The sequence below is a fragment of the Chiloscyllium plagiosum genome, unplaced genomic scaffold (genome assembly GCF_037043375.1).
Source record: "Chiloscyllium plagiosum isolate Xiang-an unplaced genomic scaffold, Cpla_swu_hap1 HiC_scaffold_6, whole genome shotgun sequence".
Lineage (NCBI taxonomy): Eukaryota > Metazoa > Chordata > Chondrichthyes > Orectolobiformes > Hemiscylliidae > Chiloscyllium > Chiloscyllium plagiosum.
The window spans coordinates 110,096,435-110,114,784 of record NW_028270144.1 but is presented as its reverse complement, the minus strand read 5'-3'; the positions used below and the strand labels follow the sequence as shown (position 1 = coordinate 110,114,784).

Below are 18,350 nucleotides of genomic sequence, written 5' to 3'. Positions count from 1 at the left end.
AATCCAAATGTTTGAGATTTCAGTGTGCAATCTGTCATATTAGAGGTGATCAGTTTTATTAAAATGTACTTACCAACCAAGTGGACAAAGGGAATAAGAGAAAATTTGTTGGATGTGCTGGAAATATTTGAAATTTCACAATTTTATTTCCAGAAATTAATCAAGGGTAAGCATAAAGGAGGCATGCATGATTTTTAGGGCTTGAAATTGATTTTTATTGACCATGGCCAATTGATTTTTTTTGGTGAAAGCATGTTGTGCAAGGATTGTGCCTGCTAAAATGTCACCACAAGAACAGCAAGTTTTAAAGAGACCACTTTTTTTAAACGAGGAGATGGAAGAGAAGTAAGCTTTCCAAACAGTGTAAAGGAATTTACAATAATTCCCAGACTTAATACTGATTTCTTTGAAGGTTCTAAAGTCAATTGATCAAAATAAAATTTGTAGGATTTTCTGTTTGAAAGATTAAAAGTGAATTGAATAGGCCTTTGTTATTACTTTGTTTAATACAAAGTTTAAAAAATCACACAACACCAGGTTATAGTTCAGCAGGCTTTCAGAACGCTGCTCCTTCATCAGGTGGTACAACCATCTGATAAAGGAACAGCTCTCCAAAAGCTAGTGCTTCCAAATAAACCTGTTGGACTATAACCTGGTGTTGTGTGATTTTTAACTTTGTACAACCTAGTCCAACACTGGCATCTCCAAATTCTTTTTAATAGAATAAGCCTTCCTATCTATTAACGAAAAAGCATGAATAAAGAATGCTTATGCATTCTCTGCATTTGGGTAGTGGGTCACTTTTAAATGCATAGCACCTTATGTATGCATTTTCATTCTGAGCTTTCAAAAGCTGAGCTCTTCAAAACTTTTACATTGCTGCTTGATGTAAAAAAACGTTTTTGTTTGAGATTTGGCATTTTTAGATTCTGCACATGTAAATTCTTCTAGATTCTCTAGATGCATGGTGGTGTTGTGTGCCATTGAATGCACTTGGCATCTGATACATGCAAGTGAAATATTGGGAATCTGAGAACAAAATAATGCCATATTTAACCCTGAGGAAATAATTTCAGCTATCTGACCTTAGAACTGCTTTTAGAAGAATGCTTTGTTCTCTACCTAGTAGAAATTTATAATCACAATGCATGATTTAAGAAATCTATTTTTCCTTTCGCCTGTGATCCCCAAGAAAACCTGTTTGAATCCCTGTTTGTGTCTGTGCAATGTTTCATTTAAGGAGCTCATGCTAATATCAAATTGGGAAAGTTGGGTAAATTAGGACAAATTGTCATACTTTTCTGACTTAAAATATTGCTCTTTGTAACAAATCCATAATGGGACAAACTGTTGTTGTACATGATTATCATTGTACACGTGAATTAGATTCTATGAACCATTGTATTCTGAAGTAATCTTAATTATACTTCAAAGGGATGCTAAATCAATTTTTGTCAACTCTAGGGAACAATAGCTTCCCTATTGTTCGTTGTATTTCTCCTCAGTTCTTGTATCCACTAAGAACCGTATTTTCTCTTAGGAATATTCTGCAGGTAGCACATATTGTGGGGAAGAGTGGCGTTGAATGTTGACTCTCAACGATATGTTATTGTACAAGTAATTTAAATGAAACATTGCCGTGCTCGTGCAGCACTGAGCTTGGAATTTGAAGGCTGTACTAATCCCTTTGCCCACTGTTTTGAATGTTTGCCACAGGAAGCGAGCAGCTGCAAAGCATCTAATAGAACGCTACTACCACCAGTTAACTGAGGGCTGTGGAAATGAGGCCTGCACGAATGAATTTTGTGCTTCCTGTTCAAGTTTCCTTCGTATGGATAACAATGCAGCGGCCATAAAGGCCCTTGAGCTTTTTAAGATTAATGCAAAACTCTGTGATCCTCATCCTTCCAAGAAAGGAACCAGCACTGCCTATGTGGAAAACAGCACGAAGAGCTCCCACAGTATCATTTGTTGTTCAGAAACAAAAGTGAATAAGCAAGAGATGCAGGCCCAAAGAGAAGATTTTAAAGGTGAGTCTTAAATACATATTAGGTGACCATTTATGACCACATATTTTGACCTCTGAGATCTTTACAATTCTAAAGGTTTACAAGGTGGACATATATGTTTCTCTTTGTGGGGAAGAGCAAAACCAGAGGCCATTTCTATAAGACAGTCATTGAGACAAGTGGGAAATTCAATAGCAAAATCTATAAACAAATTGACTTGAGAATGTGTAATTTGTTATAGAAGGTGGTTGAAGCAAATAGTATATGGATGCATTAAGAGGAGGCTAGATAAATAAAGGGGCAAGAAAATAGGAGGTAATGCTGATTAAGCTAGGTGGGAATGGATAAAAGAGGCTCAAGAGAAGCATGAATACTAGCATTGGTTGGCCAGACAGTTCCTCACCTACACTTTCCCTGTATCCTTTGATTCCTCTGTTGATCCCGAATCTTTCTACGTTAGCCTTAAATATTTGCAAGGACTCTGCCCCACAGCCTTTTGGTAAGGAGTTCCAAAGGCACTCAGAGCTTTTAGGGAAGATATTTCTCCTCACTTTGGTTTTAAATTGGTGCCCCTTTATCCTGAGACAATGCCCTCTGATGCTAGGCTTGATCATTAGAGGAAATAGTCTCAACATGTACCCTGTCAAGCCCTTTATGAATCTTATACGTTTCAATGACATCGTCTCTCATTCATCCCATGTTTAGATTTTGTTCATAAAACAGTCATAGAGTCATAAAAATGTACAGCTTGTAAACAGACCAACTCGGTCCAACTTGTCCATGCCGACCAGATAACACAACCCAATCTAGTCCCACCTGCCAGCACCTGGCCCGTATCCCTATTCGTACACCCATCCAAATCTCTGTGTGAAAAAGTTGCCCCTTAGGTCTCTCATATCTTTACCCTCTCACCCTAAACCTATGCCCTCTAGTTCTGGATTCCCTGATCCTAGGGAAAAGACTTTGTCTATTTATCCTATCCATGCCCCTCATGATTTTGTAAACCTCTGTAAGGTCGTCCCTCAGCCTCCGACACTCCAAGGAAAACAGCACCAGCCTGTTCAGCCTCTGCCTATAGCTCAAGTCCTCCAACCCTGGCAACATCCTTGTAAATCTTTTCTGAACCCTTTCAAGTTTCCCAACATCTTTCCGATAGGAAAGAGATCAGAATTGCACGCAATATTCCAGCAGTGGCCTAACCAATGACCTGTATAGCCGCAACATGACCTCTCAACTACTGTACTCAATACTCTGGCCAATAAAAGAAAGCATACCAAATGCCACCGTCACTATCCTATCTACCTGTGACTCCGCTTTCAAGGAATTATGAACCTGCACTCCAAGGTCTCTTTGTTCAGCAACATTCCCTAGGACCTTACCATTAAGTGTATAAGTCCTGCTAAGATTTGCTTTCCCAAAATGCAGCACCTCGCATTTATCTGAATTAAACTCCATCTGCCACTTCTCAGCTTATTGTCCTATCTGATCAAGATCCTGTTGCTATCTGAGGTAACCTTCTTCGATGTCCACTACACCTCCAATTTTGGTGTCATCTGCAAACTTATTAACTGTACCTCTTATGCTCACGTCCTTCCATATCAGGGGCCATCCTAGTGAATCTTCTCTGTACAGTCTCCAGTGTAATACCTTACCTTAGCTCAGAGGACCAAAGCTGCACTCAATACTCCAGATGTGGTCTCACCAGCATCTTGTATAGTTACCATCAGACTTCCTTACTCTTATAGTCCAATCCCCTTGAAATAAATATTATATTAGCCTTTCTGGTTATCTGCTACAACAGTTTGCCTGTTTTGTGCATATGCCCCCAAGTCCCTTTGTGTCGCAACCTTCTGCGTATTTTTCCATTTAAATAATACTACTTTTGTTCTCCCTTCTAAAATGAGCAATTTCATATTTTCTCATGTTTATACCCCATTTGTCAACTTTGTTTTGTCCACTTATTTTACCTGTCAGTATCTGTTTCTAAACTGGATTATAGTTCAACAGGTTTATTTCGAAACACCAGCTTTCAGAGCGCTGATCCTTCATCAGGTGACGAAGGAGTAGCACTCTGAAAGCTAGTGCTTCCAAATAAACCTGTTGGACCTTAGCCTGATGTGTGATTTTTCGCTTTGTCCACCCCAATCCAACACCGGCTCCTCCACATTATCTCTAAACTGTCGGTATTCATCTTTCATCTTGCAACTTGGCTTTATGCCTAATTTTGTCATCTGCAAATTTAGCTGCAGTACATTTGCTTCCTTCCTCCCTCCAGGTCATTGATATTGTAAACAGTTGCACTCCCAGCACCGATCCCTGTGGAATCCCACTTGTTACAGATTTAAAGTTAAAAATCACACAACACCAGGTTATAGTCCAACAAGTTTAATTGGCAGCACACTAGCTTTCGGAGCGTCACTCCATCAGGTGGTAGTGGAGGGCTCAATCCTAACAGAATTTATAGCAAAAATTTACAGTGTGATGTAACTGAAATTATACATTGAAAAATTGATTTGTCTGTTAAGCCTTTCTTCTGTTAGAATACCATGATAGTTTCACTTCTTTCATGTGTAAATCACAAAACCTTTTTTTTAAAAAGTTGCATTCTCGGATTAGCTGTCAATAATGGTGATAGCTAGACAATATGTTGAAGGTGTTGGCCCCCTGTGTTCTCTGTCTATGCCATGATATTTAGATTGATTCTAATCTAAAAAGTGAGATAACGGAGTTTTTCATGAATTCATGGTACATCGGGGAAACCGAGATTTTAACTTTGTACACCCCAGTCCAACACAGGCATCTCCAAATCATTGTTACAGATTGTCAGCCTGAAAAAGAACACTTTATCCCCACCTGTATCCTACCCAGGAGCCAATTCTCTATCCATGCCTATATACCACTCCCAAATCATGGGCTCTTATGACTTAACCTTTTTTGAGTTACCTTGTTGAATACATTCTGGAAGTCCATATACAGCACTTGTTTCCCTCTATCCATCTGGTTGACATTTCCTAAAGAAACTCTGATAGGTTAATTAGACATGGTTTCCCTTTCATGAAACCATGCTGATCTTGCTTGATTGGATTGATTATCCAAATATGCTGTTATTATTTCCTTATTAATTGGTTCTAACATTTTTCCCAAAAGTAGATGTTAGGCTGTTTGTCATGGCTTGTAGTTACCCACTTGCCTCCCTTTTTGAATAGAAATGTCACATTGGTAGTTTTCCAATCCTCCGATCCTACCTCAGAATTCAAATATTTTTGGAAAGTTACAAACAATGTATCCACTTTCTCTGTAGCTACTTTGTTTAAGATCCTATGATGCAAGTTAGGGTATTTATCTGGCTTGGGCCCCATTAGTTTCTCTAATACTAATCCTCTAGTGATAATGATGGTACTTCAATCCTCCCCTTTAGTACTAATAGGATATTCAAAGTATCTTTCATTGTAAAGACTGATGCAAAATATCTGTTTAACATCTGTCATAATAGGTTGGAGATGGAAAGATATGATTTATTTGAGGTGTGTTGATTTCAGACTCTCAGTTTTGTGTAATAATGTTTTAAACTTAGCAGACATGGCAACAAAATAAATAATGGTGAGTTTAGGAAGCATGTAACAACATTAAGACAAAAGGCACTTGAGACACAGTGGCAACGTCGGGCATGGATTCAGTGTCTGTATAATGGATGTGCAATAACATTTCTAAGTAGGTTGATTAGGGAATATTTATAACAAAATTCTCAGAATTGTCTTAACTATCAAATATATATAGAACATAATTTGATAAACATGTTTTAACCTTGTGTGGCTCTGAAAATAAGTTATGCACTTGGAAGCTGTAATATATTGAGGCTGGGGACTTAACATAACCACAACATATTAATGTCAGCAAAGAATCCAGGATGGCCAGTTAAAGCCTTTGCTTCACATCGTGAGTGTGAAGGCTTACCTGCCTTCCAACTGTTTACAAAGAATGAGTTCCCAGTCATTTCTTCTTTGTGCGATAGTGGCATTCCTGTGCAACCCCGCGCTATACAAGATTCGCGCAATACAAATAACACTTGGTGTTGGCAATGCGATCGCACTATAGCCAACACACGTTTTAAAAGTTCACGCTTTAGAAACAGCGTCCCCTATTAGTCAGTTGTAACACCACAAATTCACGTTGATGCAATGCACGCTATCGCAGGATGACCTATATTTGCAATCCTCTGAGGTGTAACACCTGAGTATATTTGGGAAAACAGCTAAGTTAAATCTGATCAGAATAATCAAACCAGATTTTATGATAGTCTTGAGCCACAATGGCAGTGTCCTTACCTCTGAGCCAGGAAGCCTGGTTCAAGTCCCACCTGCTCCAGAGGAGTGTAAAATCATCTGTCAGACTGTGTTTGCCATAATGTATAAAGCTGCATACATTAATTGTTCCACCATTGGTGGCCATACCTTTAGGTGCTCAGGTCTCAAATTCAGGACTTAATCTCAACCTCTAAGTGCCTCTCTCTCTCTCTCAATGTCTCTTTCTTACATACTTTCCTAAAGATGTTTCTGAGAAATTGCCTTTTTGACTGTTTTTGGATACTTATGCTAATAACTCTCTATGTATTTGGAGTCAATATCTGCTTGTGTGCGCTTTGATAAATGTGGGATTGTTTTACTGTTAAACCCATTTTCTAACTGCTAGTCATTTGTTACTTGTTCACAAGGCAGTATGTGGCTGAGACAATCTTTAATTTGTCTGATTCCTTTATTGAAAGTAAACTGACCGTATCATTGTATCGATCATTGAGGTAATGAGAGCAGTTACCTCCTGTTTTTCTCTGTCCATGTTTTCATAATGCAAAATGCATCTCAGTATTTGGATGTTTTATATAGTCGCCATTGAATTTTAACAAGGTTCTTTGGCTATTAGCCTTAGAATTCAGAATGTAACTATGTACAGGTATCCTCCGCTTTTCAAAAGTTCACTTTATGCCACTTCATTTTTACAAAGATCTACATTAGTACCTGTTTTCGCTAACCAAAAGAAATCCAAAGAAGGTTTTCGCATTTACAAATAAAGTTGAAATGCTTCTCATATAAGTTAATATTTCTTCACTTTACGCCATTTCGGTTCCATAGCGGGGATACTTGCATATGCAAATTACATGTAAACAATTGATGGCTCACTTCGGCTGTATTTTCTTCTGTGTGTAGAATTGCCATTAAAAATGTACTTGAGTCAGGGAAGAAGGAATGGGGAAGTAGCTTCATGGCATTGGATGATAATGTGAGATCTAATCCAAATATGTCACTATTATTCCACCATCTATTACAGGATTTTGTTTTTACATCACACAAGATGTCTGCATGTATATGATATGATTTTTCATCTAAAATGTTGTTGTAAACAACAATACTCAATATTACAAGAATGATGAACTTTGTATTTGAACCCAATTTGTCAGCTCAACAGCTTTAAATGAGGCAAATCGGCTAACAGATTTTGTTAGCAAGTGTTTCACCTTTTTGCTGGATATCACAAAATAAGTTTGCTCCATTTCTTTACCTTTAAATATTGACTTGCATCCTCAATAAATGATGTAATACATTGTGGAAGAGATGATGTGCCTTTTTAGACTACGTTGCATTAGATTTAGAGTCATAGAGATGTAAAGCATGGAAACAGACCCTTCGGTCCAGCCTGTCCATGCCGACCAGATATTCCAACCCAATCTAGTCCCACCTGCTAGCACCTGGCCCATACCCCTCCAAACCCTTCCTATTCATATACCCATCGAAATGCCTCTTAAATGTTGCAATTGTACAGCCTCCACCACTTCCTCTGGCAGCTCATTCCATACACGTACCACCCTCTGCGTGAAAAGATTGCCCCTTAGGTCTCTTTTATATCTTTCCCCCCTCACCCTAAACCTATGCCCTCGAGTTCTGGACTCCCCGATCATAGGGAAAAGACTTTGTCTATTTATCCTATCCATGCCCCTCATAATTTTGTAAACCACTATAAGGTCACCACTCAGCCTCCGACACTGCAGAGAAAACAGCCCCAGCCTGTTCAGCCTCTCCCTATAGCTCAAATCCTCCAACCCTGGCAACATCCTTGTAAATCTTTTCTGAACCCTTTCAAGTTTCACAACATCTTTCCGATAGGAAGGAGACCAGAATTGCACGCGATATTCCAACAGTGGCCTAACCAATGTCCTGTACAGCCGCAACATGACCTCCCAACTCCTGTACTCAATACTCTGACCAATAAAGGAAAGCATACCAAATGCCGCCTTCACTATCCTATCTACCTGCGACTCCACTTTCAAGGAGCTATGAATCTTCACTCGAAGGTATCTTTGTTCAGCAACACTGCCTAGGACCTTACCTTTAAGTGTATAAGTCCTGCTAAGATTTGCTTTCCCAAAATGCAGCACCTCGCATTTATCTGAATTAAACTCCATCTGCCACTTCTCAGCCCATTGGCCCATCTGGTCCAGATCCTGTTGTAATCTGAAGTAACCCTCTTCGCTGTCCACTACACCTCCAATTTTGGCATCATCTGCAAGCTTACTAACAGTACCTCTTATGCTCGCATCCTAATCATTTATGTAAATGACAAAAATTAGTGGACCCAGCACCGATCTTTGTGGCACTCCACTGGTCACAGGCCTCCAGTCTGAAAAACAACCCTCCACCACCACCCTCTGTCTTCTACCTTTGAGCCAGTTCTGTATCCAAATGGCTAGTTCTCCGTGTTCCATGAGATCTAACCTTGCTAATCAGTCTCCCATGGGTAACCTTGTCGAACGCCTTACTGAAGTCCATATAGATCACATCTCCTGCTCTGCCCTCATCAATCCTCTTTGTTACTTCTCCAAAACACTCAATCAAGTTTGTGAGACATGACTTCCCATGCACAAAGCCATATTGACTATCCCTAATCAGTCCTTGCCTTTCCAAGTACATGTACATCCTGTCCCTCAGGATTCCCTCCAACAACTTGCCCACCATTGAGGTCAGGCTCACCGGTCTATCGTTCCCTGGCTTGTCTTTACCGCCCTTCTGAAACAGTGGCACCACGTTTGCCAACCTCCAGTCTTCCGGCACCTCACCTGTGACTATCGATGATACAAATATCTCAGCAAGAGGCCCAGCAATCACCTCTCTAGCTTCCCACAAAGTTCTCGTGTACACCTGATCAGGTCCTTGGGATTTATCCACCTTTAACCGTTTCAAGACATCCAACACTACCTCCTCTGTCATCTGGACATTTTGCAAGATGTCACCATCTATTTCCCTACAGTCTATATCTTCCATATCCTTTTCCACAGTAAATACTGATGTAAAATATTCATTTAGTATCTCCCCTATTTTCTGTGGTTCCACACAAAGGCCGCCTTGCTGATCTTTGAGGGGTCCTCTTCTCTCCCTAGTTACCCTTTTGTCCTTAATATATTTGTAAAAGCCCTTTGGATTCTCCTTAATTCTATTTGCCAAAGCTATCTCATGTCCCCGTTTTTGCCCTCCTGATTTCCCTCAAGTATACTCCTACTTCCTTTATACTCTTCTAAGGATTTACTCAATCTATCCTGTCTATACCTGACATATGCTTCCTTCTTTTTCTTAACCAAACCCTCAATTTCTTTAGTCATCCAGCATTCCCTATATCTTCCTGCTTTCCCTTTCACCCTGACAGGAATTTATTTCAAAATCACATCCATAAATGCACCCATGGAAAGTGAATGGCTGAGTTAAATGAAAAGCAACTTCAGTTTTGTTGCATTGAGAGCAGATTGGCCATAGGAGAACCAAGATGATTCCCAGCTGCATTAGTGAATAATTCCACAATATTGAGTGCCTTCCCATCTCTAAGAAACTGTATCGATTTCCATGAGCTAAAACTGTCTAGTCTACATATCTTTTTTTCTAATTCAATTGCTGTAATTCTAAAAAAGGTAATTCTTTTGAATAAATCATTGAAAATCTGACTTAGTTTCATTCCCTTTTGCCTTTTTGATATCATTTTCTCATGCTAAAAGTGCATTAACTGACATGTGGAAACTTATCCTGCTGCTTCTCCTTCATAGACATTATTTTATGCAATTGGCTTTGATTGCTTCAACATGTTTGTTGTACTGTCTTTGTTATAAACTACCCAGTACATACACTGTACCTATTCTTCAATCTTGGATTTTGGGTCTACGTTTAAAAATGAACGTACACAACTAGTAGACTTTTCAGTGTAGTATTCCCTTAAGAATTGAATTATTTTTTGTACTTAGTAATTATTTTTGCTGAAAGAAATGTTCATAATAAGGTTGTAGGTTGGTGTCAATGTGCTTGTACAGTAGAGTAGAACTCCTTAGTCTATCTCTATAACAATATAATTGGCATTTTGGCAGATGAAGCATTGAGTGAATAAATGTGAACTTTCCACTTTCATAGCAAAACTAAGTCAGGATGTTATTTAGCAATGGATTTGGAAAGGGGGAGGTACAAAGAGACCTGGGTATCTTTGTACACCAGTCGCTGATGGTAAGCATGCAGGTACAGCAGGTGGTGAAGAAGGCAAATGTTATAGTGGCCTTCACTGCAAGAAGTTTTGAGTACAGAAGCAGAGATGTCTTGCTGCAGTTGTGCAGGGCTTTCGTGAGACCACGTCCCTCTGAGGAAGGATGTCCATGTTATAGAGTGAGTACAACAGAGATTTACCAGACTGATTTCCTGGGTTGCAGGTCAGATATGGAGAGACTGGATGGGTTAGTACTATATTCAGGTAAAAACAATGACTGCAGATCCTGGGAACCAGATTCTGGATTAGTGGTGCTGGAAGAGCACAGCAGTTCAGGCAGCATCCGAGGAGCAGTAAAATCGACCTCCGCCGTATCTGCTCCCAGGAGGACCAGTTCCACCACAGAACACACCAGATGGCGTCCTTCTTTAGAGACCGCAATTTCCCTTCCCACGTGGTTAAAGATGCCCTCCAACACATCTCGTCCACATGCCGCACTTCCACCCTCAGACCCCATCCCTCCAACCGTAACAAGGACAGAGAACGCCACTGGTGCTAATCTTCCACCCTACCAACCTTCACATAAACCAAATCATCCGCTGACATTTCCACCACCTCCAAACAGACCCCACCACCAGGGATATATTTCCCTCCGCACCCCTTTCCGCCTTCCGCAAAGACCGTTCCCTCAGTGACTACCTGGTCAGGTCCACGTCCCCCTACAACCCGCCCTCCTGTCCTGGCACCTTCCCCTGTCACCGCAGGAATTGCAAAACCTACGTCCACACCACCTCCCTCACCTCCATCCAAGTTCCCTACAGGAGCCTTCCATATCCGTCAAAGTTTTACCTGCACATCCACCAATATCATTTATTGTATCCGTTGTTCCCGATGCGGTCTCCTCTACAGTAGGGAGACTGGACGCCTCCTAGCAGAGCGCTTTAGGGAACATCTCCGGGACACCCGCACCAATCAACCACACTGCCCTGTGGCCCAACATTTCAACTCCCCCTCCCACTCTGCCGAGGACATGGAGGTCCTGGACCTCCTTCACTGCCGCTCCCTCACCACCAGGCGCCTGGAGGAAGAACGCCTCATCTTCTGCCTCGGAACACTTCAACCCCAGGGCATCAATGTGGACTTCAACAGTTTCCTTATTTCCCCTTCTCCCCCCCACCTCACTCCGGTTCCAAACTTCCAGCTCAACACTGTCCCCTTGACTTGTCCTATCTGCCTATCTTCTTTTCCACCATATTCAGTCTAGTTTAGAAGAAAAAAGGGAATCTTGTAGAAACCTATCAAATTCTAATAGGATTAGACAAGGTAATCGCTGGAAGGTCTTGGCTGATACCGGGGGATTCCAGGACCAGGTTTCATAGTGATCAGCCATTTGGGACTGAAATGAGAGGTTTCTTCACTGAGGCAGCCTGTGGAACATTCTACCGCAGAACACAGTTGAGGCCAAAACGTTGACTCTGTAGTTCTTGGGGCAAACAGGATCAAAGTATCTGGAGCCAGAAAAAGGAACAGGGATAAGTTGGATGATCAGCAAAGATCATATTGAATGGCAAAGCAGACTCAAAGGGCTAATCTTGTTCCTGTTCTTTGTTTTGTAAAGATTCCTATAATTAAGAGGTTAAAGTAGTTCCTGCCAGTTAACTTGCATCGGACAGTTGGCTTACTTCTAATCCTGTAAGTTTTTCTTGACCTGACCGTGTTGGGCTTTTTTTTTGTCAGAAAGTCTCTGCTACCAAATCACAGTATTGACATGAGATGTTTTGAAACGAAAGAACCAGCATTAATTTGGCAAATACCAAAAACGAATAATGAAGACAGAATGAAGAACCAAATATAAGGCATGGTGTGTTCCTTTTTTTTCTCCCAGTTCCAAGTTGGATTCATTCACTGCTTTCAGACTAATATTGAATTGCTACCTTGGAGTCCAAGTGGCACACTTCATGATTGACTTTTTCAAAGAATTGAGAGCACAAATGCTCACAGAAACTTCTTGTTACTCCATCAGTATCTCTGAAAGGAGGTTCACATTTCAGGTATCAACCTGTTGACAGAGTACTGGCTGTGGTTTAGCAAATGTTAAGTTGTTTCTTCAGATACTGATGAATCTTCCATATTCTTCCAGTATTTTCTGTTTTAAATTTCTGGTGTTGGCTTAATTTTTCTCTCTAAAGTTTTGCAGGTATTCTTTTTAAGCAAGACTACTTATTCTTCAATATTGTTATTAGATTTTACACTGAAATGAAATGCTTGATTTATTTTTCTCCTAGCTATTTAATGCCTAATTGGCCAGTTAGGAAGGTATGTCTGTTGATGATTCGGACTGTACATCAGGAATGTTTTGCATTATTTAATGCTTGCTTTTGGGAAATCATCTGATAACCAAGATCAGATGAATGCTATATATACCAATCGTGAGAATTTTTTTTTTTATTCATTTGTGGAACATGGATGTTGCTAGTTGGCCAACATTTATTTTCCATCCCGAGCTGCCCTTGTGGTGGTGAGCTGCCTCCTTGAGCCATTGCAGTCTGTGCTATATGTAGATCCCACAATGCCCTTAGGAAGGAAATTCCAGGATTTTGAACTGGCAACAGTGAAGGAACAGCAATTTCCTTTCAAGTGAGGATGGTGAGTGGCTTGGAGGAGAACTTGCAGGGTGCTGTTCCCATGTATCTGCTGCCCTGTCCGAGATGGATGTGGTTGTGGATTTGGTCATAATTATACCATCTGTGTTGATTCCATTCTATCTAACTATCTATAAATCATGTTATTTAATACAGCAATGCTGCCATTAGAATGCAGATTTATGAAATAGTCTGGTATAAAGATCAAAATGATGTAGGGAATGACATTGTTTCAGCTTTCTCTCCTAATTATTATAATAAGAATCATAACCATCTGCTCATTGTGTTTTTAATGTAGATGTGAACTATCTAACGGAGGAAAAGGTATATGAAATCCTGGATTTGTGTGGAGAACGAGAAGACTATTCACCATTGATACGTGTTATTGGTAGAGTTTTCTCTAGTGCAGATGCTTTGGTGCAGAGCTTCCGAAAGGCCAAACAGCATACTAAGGAAGAGCTGAAATCCCTTCAAGGAAAGGATGAGGATAAAGATGAAGATGAAGAAGAAAAAGCTGCTTCTGCAGGGTCCATGGATGATGCAGAGGCATCTTCATCAAGAAGCTCTTTTGGGGGCTCACAGACAAGAGACAACAATGTTCATAAATTAGGACCTGATGAAATATCTATTGATGTTGATGCAGTCAGACGGGTCTATAATAAATTGCTTTCCAATGAGAAGGTAGAAACAGCTTTTCTTAATGCATTAGTGTACTTGTCACCAAACGTGGAATGTGATTTGACTTATCATAATGTTTATTCGAGGGATCCAAACTATCTAAACTTATTCATTATAGTCATGGAGAACAGCAACCTTCATAGCCCTGAATATCTGGAAATGGCTCTTCCACTGTTTTGCAAAGCAATGAGCAAGTTACCCCTACCAGCTCAAGCCAAATTGATTCGACTGTGGTCAAAGTACACTGCTGACCAAATTCGTCGAATGGTGGAAACCTTTCAGCAGCTCATTACATACAGGGTCATAAGTAATGAATTCAATAGTCGAAATCTGGTAAATGATGACGATGCTGTTGTTGCTGCTACAAAATGCTTAAAAATAGTGCACTATGCAAACATTATTGCAGGCGATGTGGACACGGGGCACAATGAGGAGGAGGAAGATGAGCCAGTTGCAGAATCCAGTGAAATTACTTTACAAGAACTACTGGGTGAAGAAAGGAGAAATAAAAAAGGACCCCGGGTGGATCCCCTTGAAGTAGAGTTGGGAGTGAAAACAATTGATTGCCGAAAGCCACTTGTCTCTTTTGAAGAATTTATAAATGAACCACTAAATGATGTACTAGAAATGGATAAAGACTATACTTTCTTCAAAGTTGAGACAGAAAATAAATTTTCCTTTATGACTTGCCCCTTCATTCTGAATGCTGTAACCAAGAACCTGGGACTTTACTATGACAACAGGATACGCATGTACAGTGAACGCCGAATCACTGTCCTCTACAGCCTCGTACAGGGGCAACAGCTGAACCCTTATCTTAGACTTAAAGTCAGACGTGACCACATCATTGATGATGCACTTGTTCGGGTAAGTTTATTTTTACTGTGATTTGTGTACCAAATTATGCTGCAATTTGTGGATTAATAAAAGAAAATAGTATAGTGTTTTGCTACAGTTAACAAGGTAAACAATATTCAGTTTAGAGAATAAGAATATTTCCCACGTTTTGAAGGGTGCTTAAGTCAAACTCTGTTCCAGCAGAGTGAAGGTGCAAGTTTCCCACGGTTCTGTTCTACCTGTTCTTGTATCTACAATTTAATTTGACTAAAATCAAAACCAGTTTAATGATTTTTTTTTCATAAGTGCTGAGTTCTTTACAATAAGGTGCGTTCCAAAATTAAATATAGGCTTGTGATTGGAAGAAATACATCACCATAGTTTTTGGTTTGACTTTTACTAACATGGCCTGTAATTTTAGTTTTGAAATGTGTATGCAACATTCAATTTAAATTTGGGTCATATTACCATAAAGGTTAGGAACGCTCCATTTTATTATAGCTGAGTTCTGTTTCAGTTTCAACCCAACATACATTTATTAATGTCTTTTGACCGAGTATTGTAATGTATCACTTTGTTTTTGGAAATTGCACCTATAAGCAAGATCTGACTTTGCAACTGTGACCCGTAGCAACAAGTAGCCTTTCAAAAGTCTTAATCTATGTTCACATGTAAAGTTGCTGACTCTTGTAAATTGCCACTGGGATGTGATATATAGAACATTACCGAAGTCTAACTTAGGCTGAGGTTATCTGGTTCAGATTGTTGTGTTTTAAGTGCATGCTCTCAATTCCTCTGGAACAATAAATTACCAATTAAGTGGTTCTGCTCTTAAGTCCTTTGTTCTGGTGGAATCCAAATACACAGAATACTCAAGTATGACTAACCATAATCATTGCAATTTCTGTTTACAAAATAATAGAAAAGTCAGGAGCATGCATTCCTCTAGGAGAAAGTGAGGACTGCAGATGCTGGACATCAGAGTTGAAAAATGTGATGTTGGAAAAACACAGCAGGCCAGACAGCATCCGAGGAGCAGGAGACTAACGTTTCGGGCATAAGCCTTTCATGCATTCCTCTAACCCATTTATGAAAGTATTAATGTAAATTAATACACTGGCATTGGCTTACTCTCATTTCATTTCTTATGTGTGATCTTAATCTGTCTGCGCACTGTCATGCATTTGCATTCCCCGATGCATTCCCAGCATGTTCAGGCCCTCTGGCATGTGCACAACCCTCAATGGTAGTTTGAACAATCAGCTGAGGATGCATTGTGATGTTCATGCCGCTCCTTTCACTGAGTTCTGTTAGTGTTGGATTTTTTTAAAAATTCTCTGAAAGGTGGGAGCTACCTATGTACCCACATCATTTGGACTCCAGTTCACCACAAGAGATTTGAGAAAGGTGGTGTCTATGACACCTTTGCTCTAACAAGGAATGAAAAAAAATCACAATTTGTCAATACCAAAGTACTGAAGTTTCCGGATTAATCACAGACCTTTCCATGGAGTGGGCCATTGTTTGGACTTAGTTATTCAATCCAACCCATCCTTCTTCATCTAGCAAATTTTTAATTGCCATGGGATTATTGACCTTGAAACCGTCTGTGTCATATTTCCGTCATTCCTCTCCAATCACATTTAAAATGGTTAATACTGTGTCCTATCGGTTGGGTGGCATGCAGTGTTACAAATCAAAATAGTCGAAGTGTCAAATGGAGATCTTGGTCAAGGTTTGTAATATTGGTATTAATGTATATTACTGACTCATAACTGTTGACCATAATTTATTAGTTGCATCTTATGATACTTTGAAATTAAGTGACATATTTCTAACTAATTTTTTTGAGAGTACTGTTCATGTGCTTTTCAGTTGCAAAATGTTTTCAAAACATTACGTTCCCAGATTAACTATTCTAAATTATTTTTCTTGTTCATTTATGAAATACACATGCTACTGGCATGGCAAACATTTTTAGCGTATTCTTAGTTGCCCTTTAGAAGTTCATGGTGAACCACTTTACATTGAATGTAACATTAAATTCCTGGAACTATCTAGAGTGGTAAAGACCTACGTCAGGGAGGCATATGACTTGGAGAGAAACCTGGGTCATGATGGTGTTCGCCTGTGCTTGTTGCTCTTTTCCTTTGAAATGGATGAAGCCTTGGCTAGTTACTGCAGTACATCTTTTATGGTAGTAGTCACTTTGTACCATTGGCAGAGGAACCACATGCTTTAAATAGTGAAAATGGTACTGTTTGAGCAAATTGCTTTCTTTGTTGAAAAAATAGCATAAAGACGATGCAAAGCATTTTAGAATTCAGCAAAGGATAAAGAAACGGAGAAAGTGAAAAAATATGAAAGTAAACTGAGGTACACAAAAATGCATTTTAAAAGCTTCTCTCAGTATGTGGATAAGCAAACAGACAAATGGTCAGAAGAGACCAGACGGTTTATAATGGAGCATAAGGAAATTACAAAAGTTAAATATAGGGGAAGATAGTAAGCCTCCCAGAAAACAAAGGGATTTGCTAGAATGAGGAAATGAAATAAATTAATATTTGTAAAAGAATAATGCTGGAGAAATTATTTGGATTAAAAATCAATAAATTATCTGAACTCTTGTCTATATCTGAGATTGAGAGGTGACTATAAAAGTCAAATTTCAAAATTCTATAGGTTCTGGAATCATTCTGCAGATGGAAGGTACCAAATGTAACACCACTGTTTAAGAAAGAAAATATAAGCAACTGTTCTATTAGCCTGACATCAGTAGTAGGGAAATACTAGGATCTCTTAAAAGGATGTGAAAAGTGAACACTTAGAAATAATGCGGTTAGAGGTGGATTTATGAAAAGGAAATAATGTTTGACAAATGTGTTGGAGCTTTTTTGAGGGTACAGTAAAGAGAATGGGTAGTTATAAAGTGCATGAAGTAGGGGAGAATACACTGGCATGGATCGAGAATTGGTTAATGGACAGAGCATGGAATAATTCATACCCAAGTTTGCTGGTTGTGGTGAGGGTACTATATTGATCGGAACTTGGACCCATGTCAGTGATTTGGACGTTGAGATCAAACATCATATTTCTACTTTGACATAAAATCAGATGGCAAAATCAGTTGTGAGGAGGATGCAAAGAGGCTTCAAGGGAATTTATGTAGCCTTAAGAATAAACAGGGGAGGTGTTAGGCTAGTGTTATTGCAAAACTGTTAATCCAGAAATCCAGGTGATAATTTGAGGACCTAGGTTGAAATCCTTGGTAAACGGTGGAATTTGAATTCAGTAGAAAACTAGACTTGAGTCTAATGTGTATTGTTGGGAAAAACCCATCTGGTTCACTAATGCTGTTTTTAGGCAAGGGAGCTGCCATCCTTGCCTAGTCTGCCCACGTGTGGCTCCAGACCCACAGCAATGCAATTGATTCTTAACTGGCCTCTGGGTAATTGTGGGTGGGCAATAAATGCTGCAGCAATACTCCTGATGATGGACCTTGAAGTCCCCTACTCAGATTAAATTCTTTGTCCTTGCTTTCAAGTGATATTTAACATAGACTATTGATCTATCAGTTGAGGGAGGGTGATAGATGGTAGTTAGAAGGAATCATCTTCACCCATATTTGGCCTAATTTTATCAGATGTCATGGGGTTAGGAGTTAAAAATTGAGGGCGCT

The 18,350-nt window shown here is 39.6% G+C and overlaps 1 protein-coding gene across 2 annotated transcripts in view; it reads left to right on the top strand.

The window, feature by feature from the left end:
- The window catches only part of ube3a (ubiquitin protein ligase E3A), a 67,948-nt gene that overhangs the window by 27,521 nt on the left and 22,077 nt on the right, over positions 1 to 18,350 (top strand). For both annotated transcript variants that reach the window (XM_043692269.2, XM_043692270.2), the window contains 2 exons: positions 1,717 to 2,030; positions 13,455 to 14,701. In XM_043692269.2, the coding sequence (XP_043548204.1) occupies positions 1,717 to 2,030; positions 13,455 to 14,701 (1,561 nt within the window). The remainder of the gene's footprint in view (positions 1 to 1,716; positions 2,031 to 13,454; positions 14,702 to 18,350) is intronic.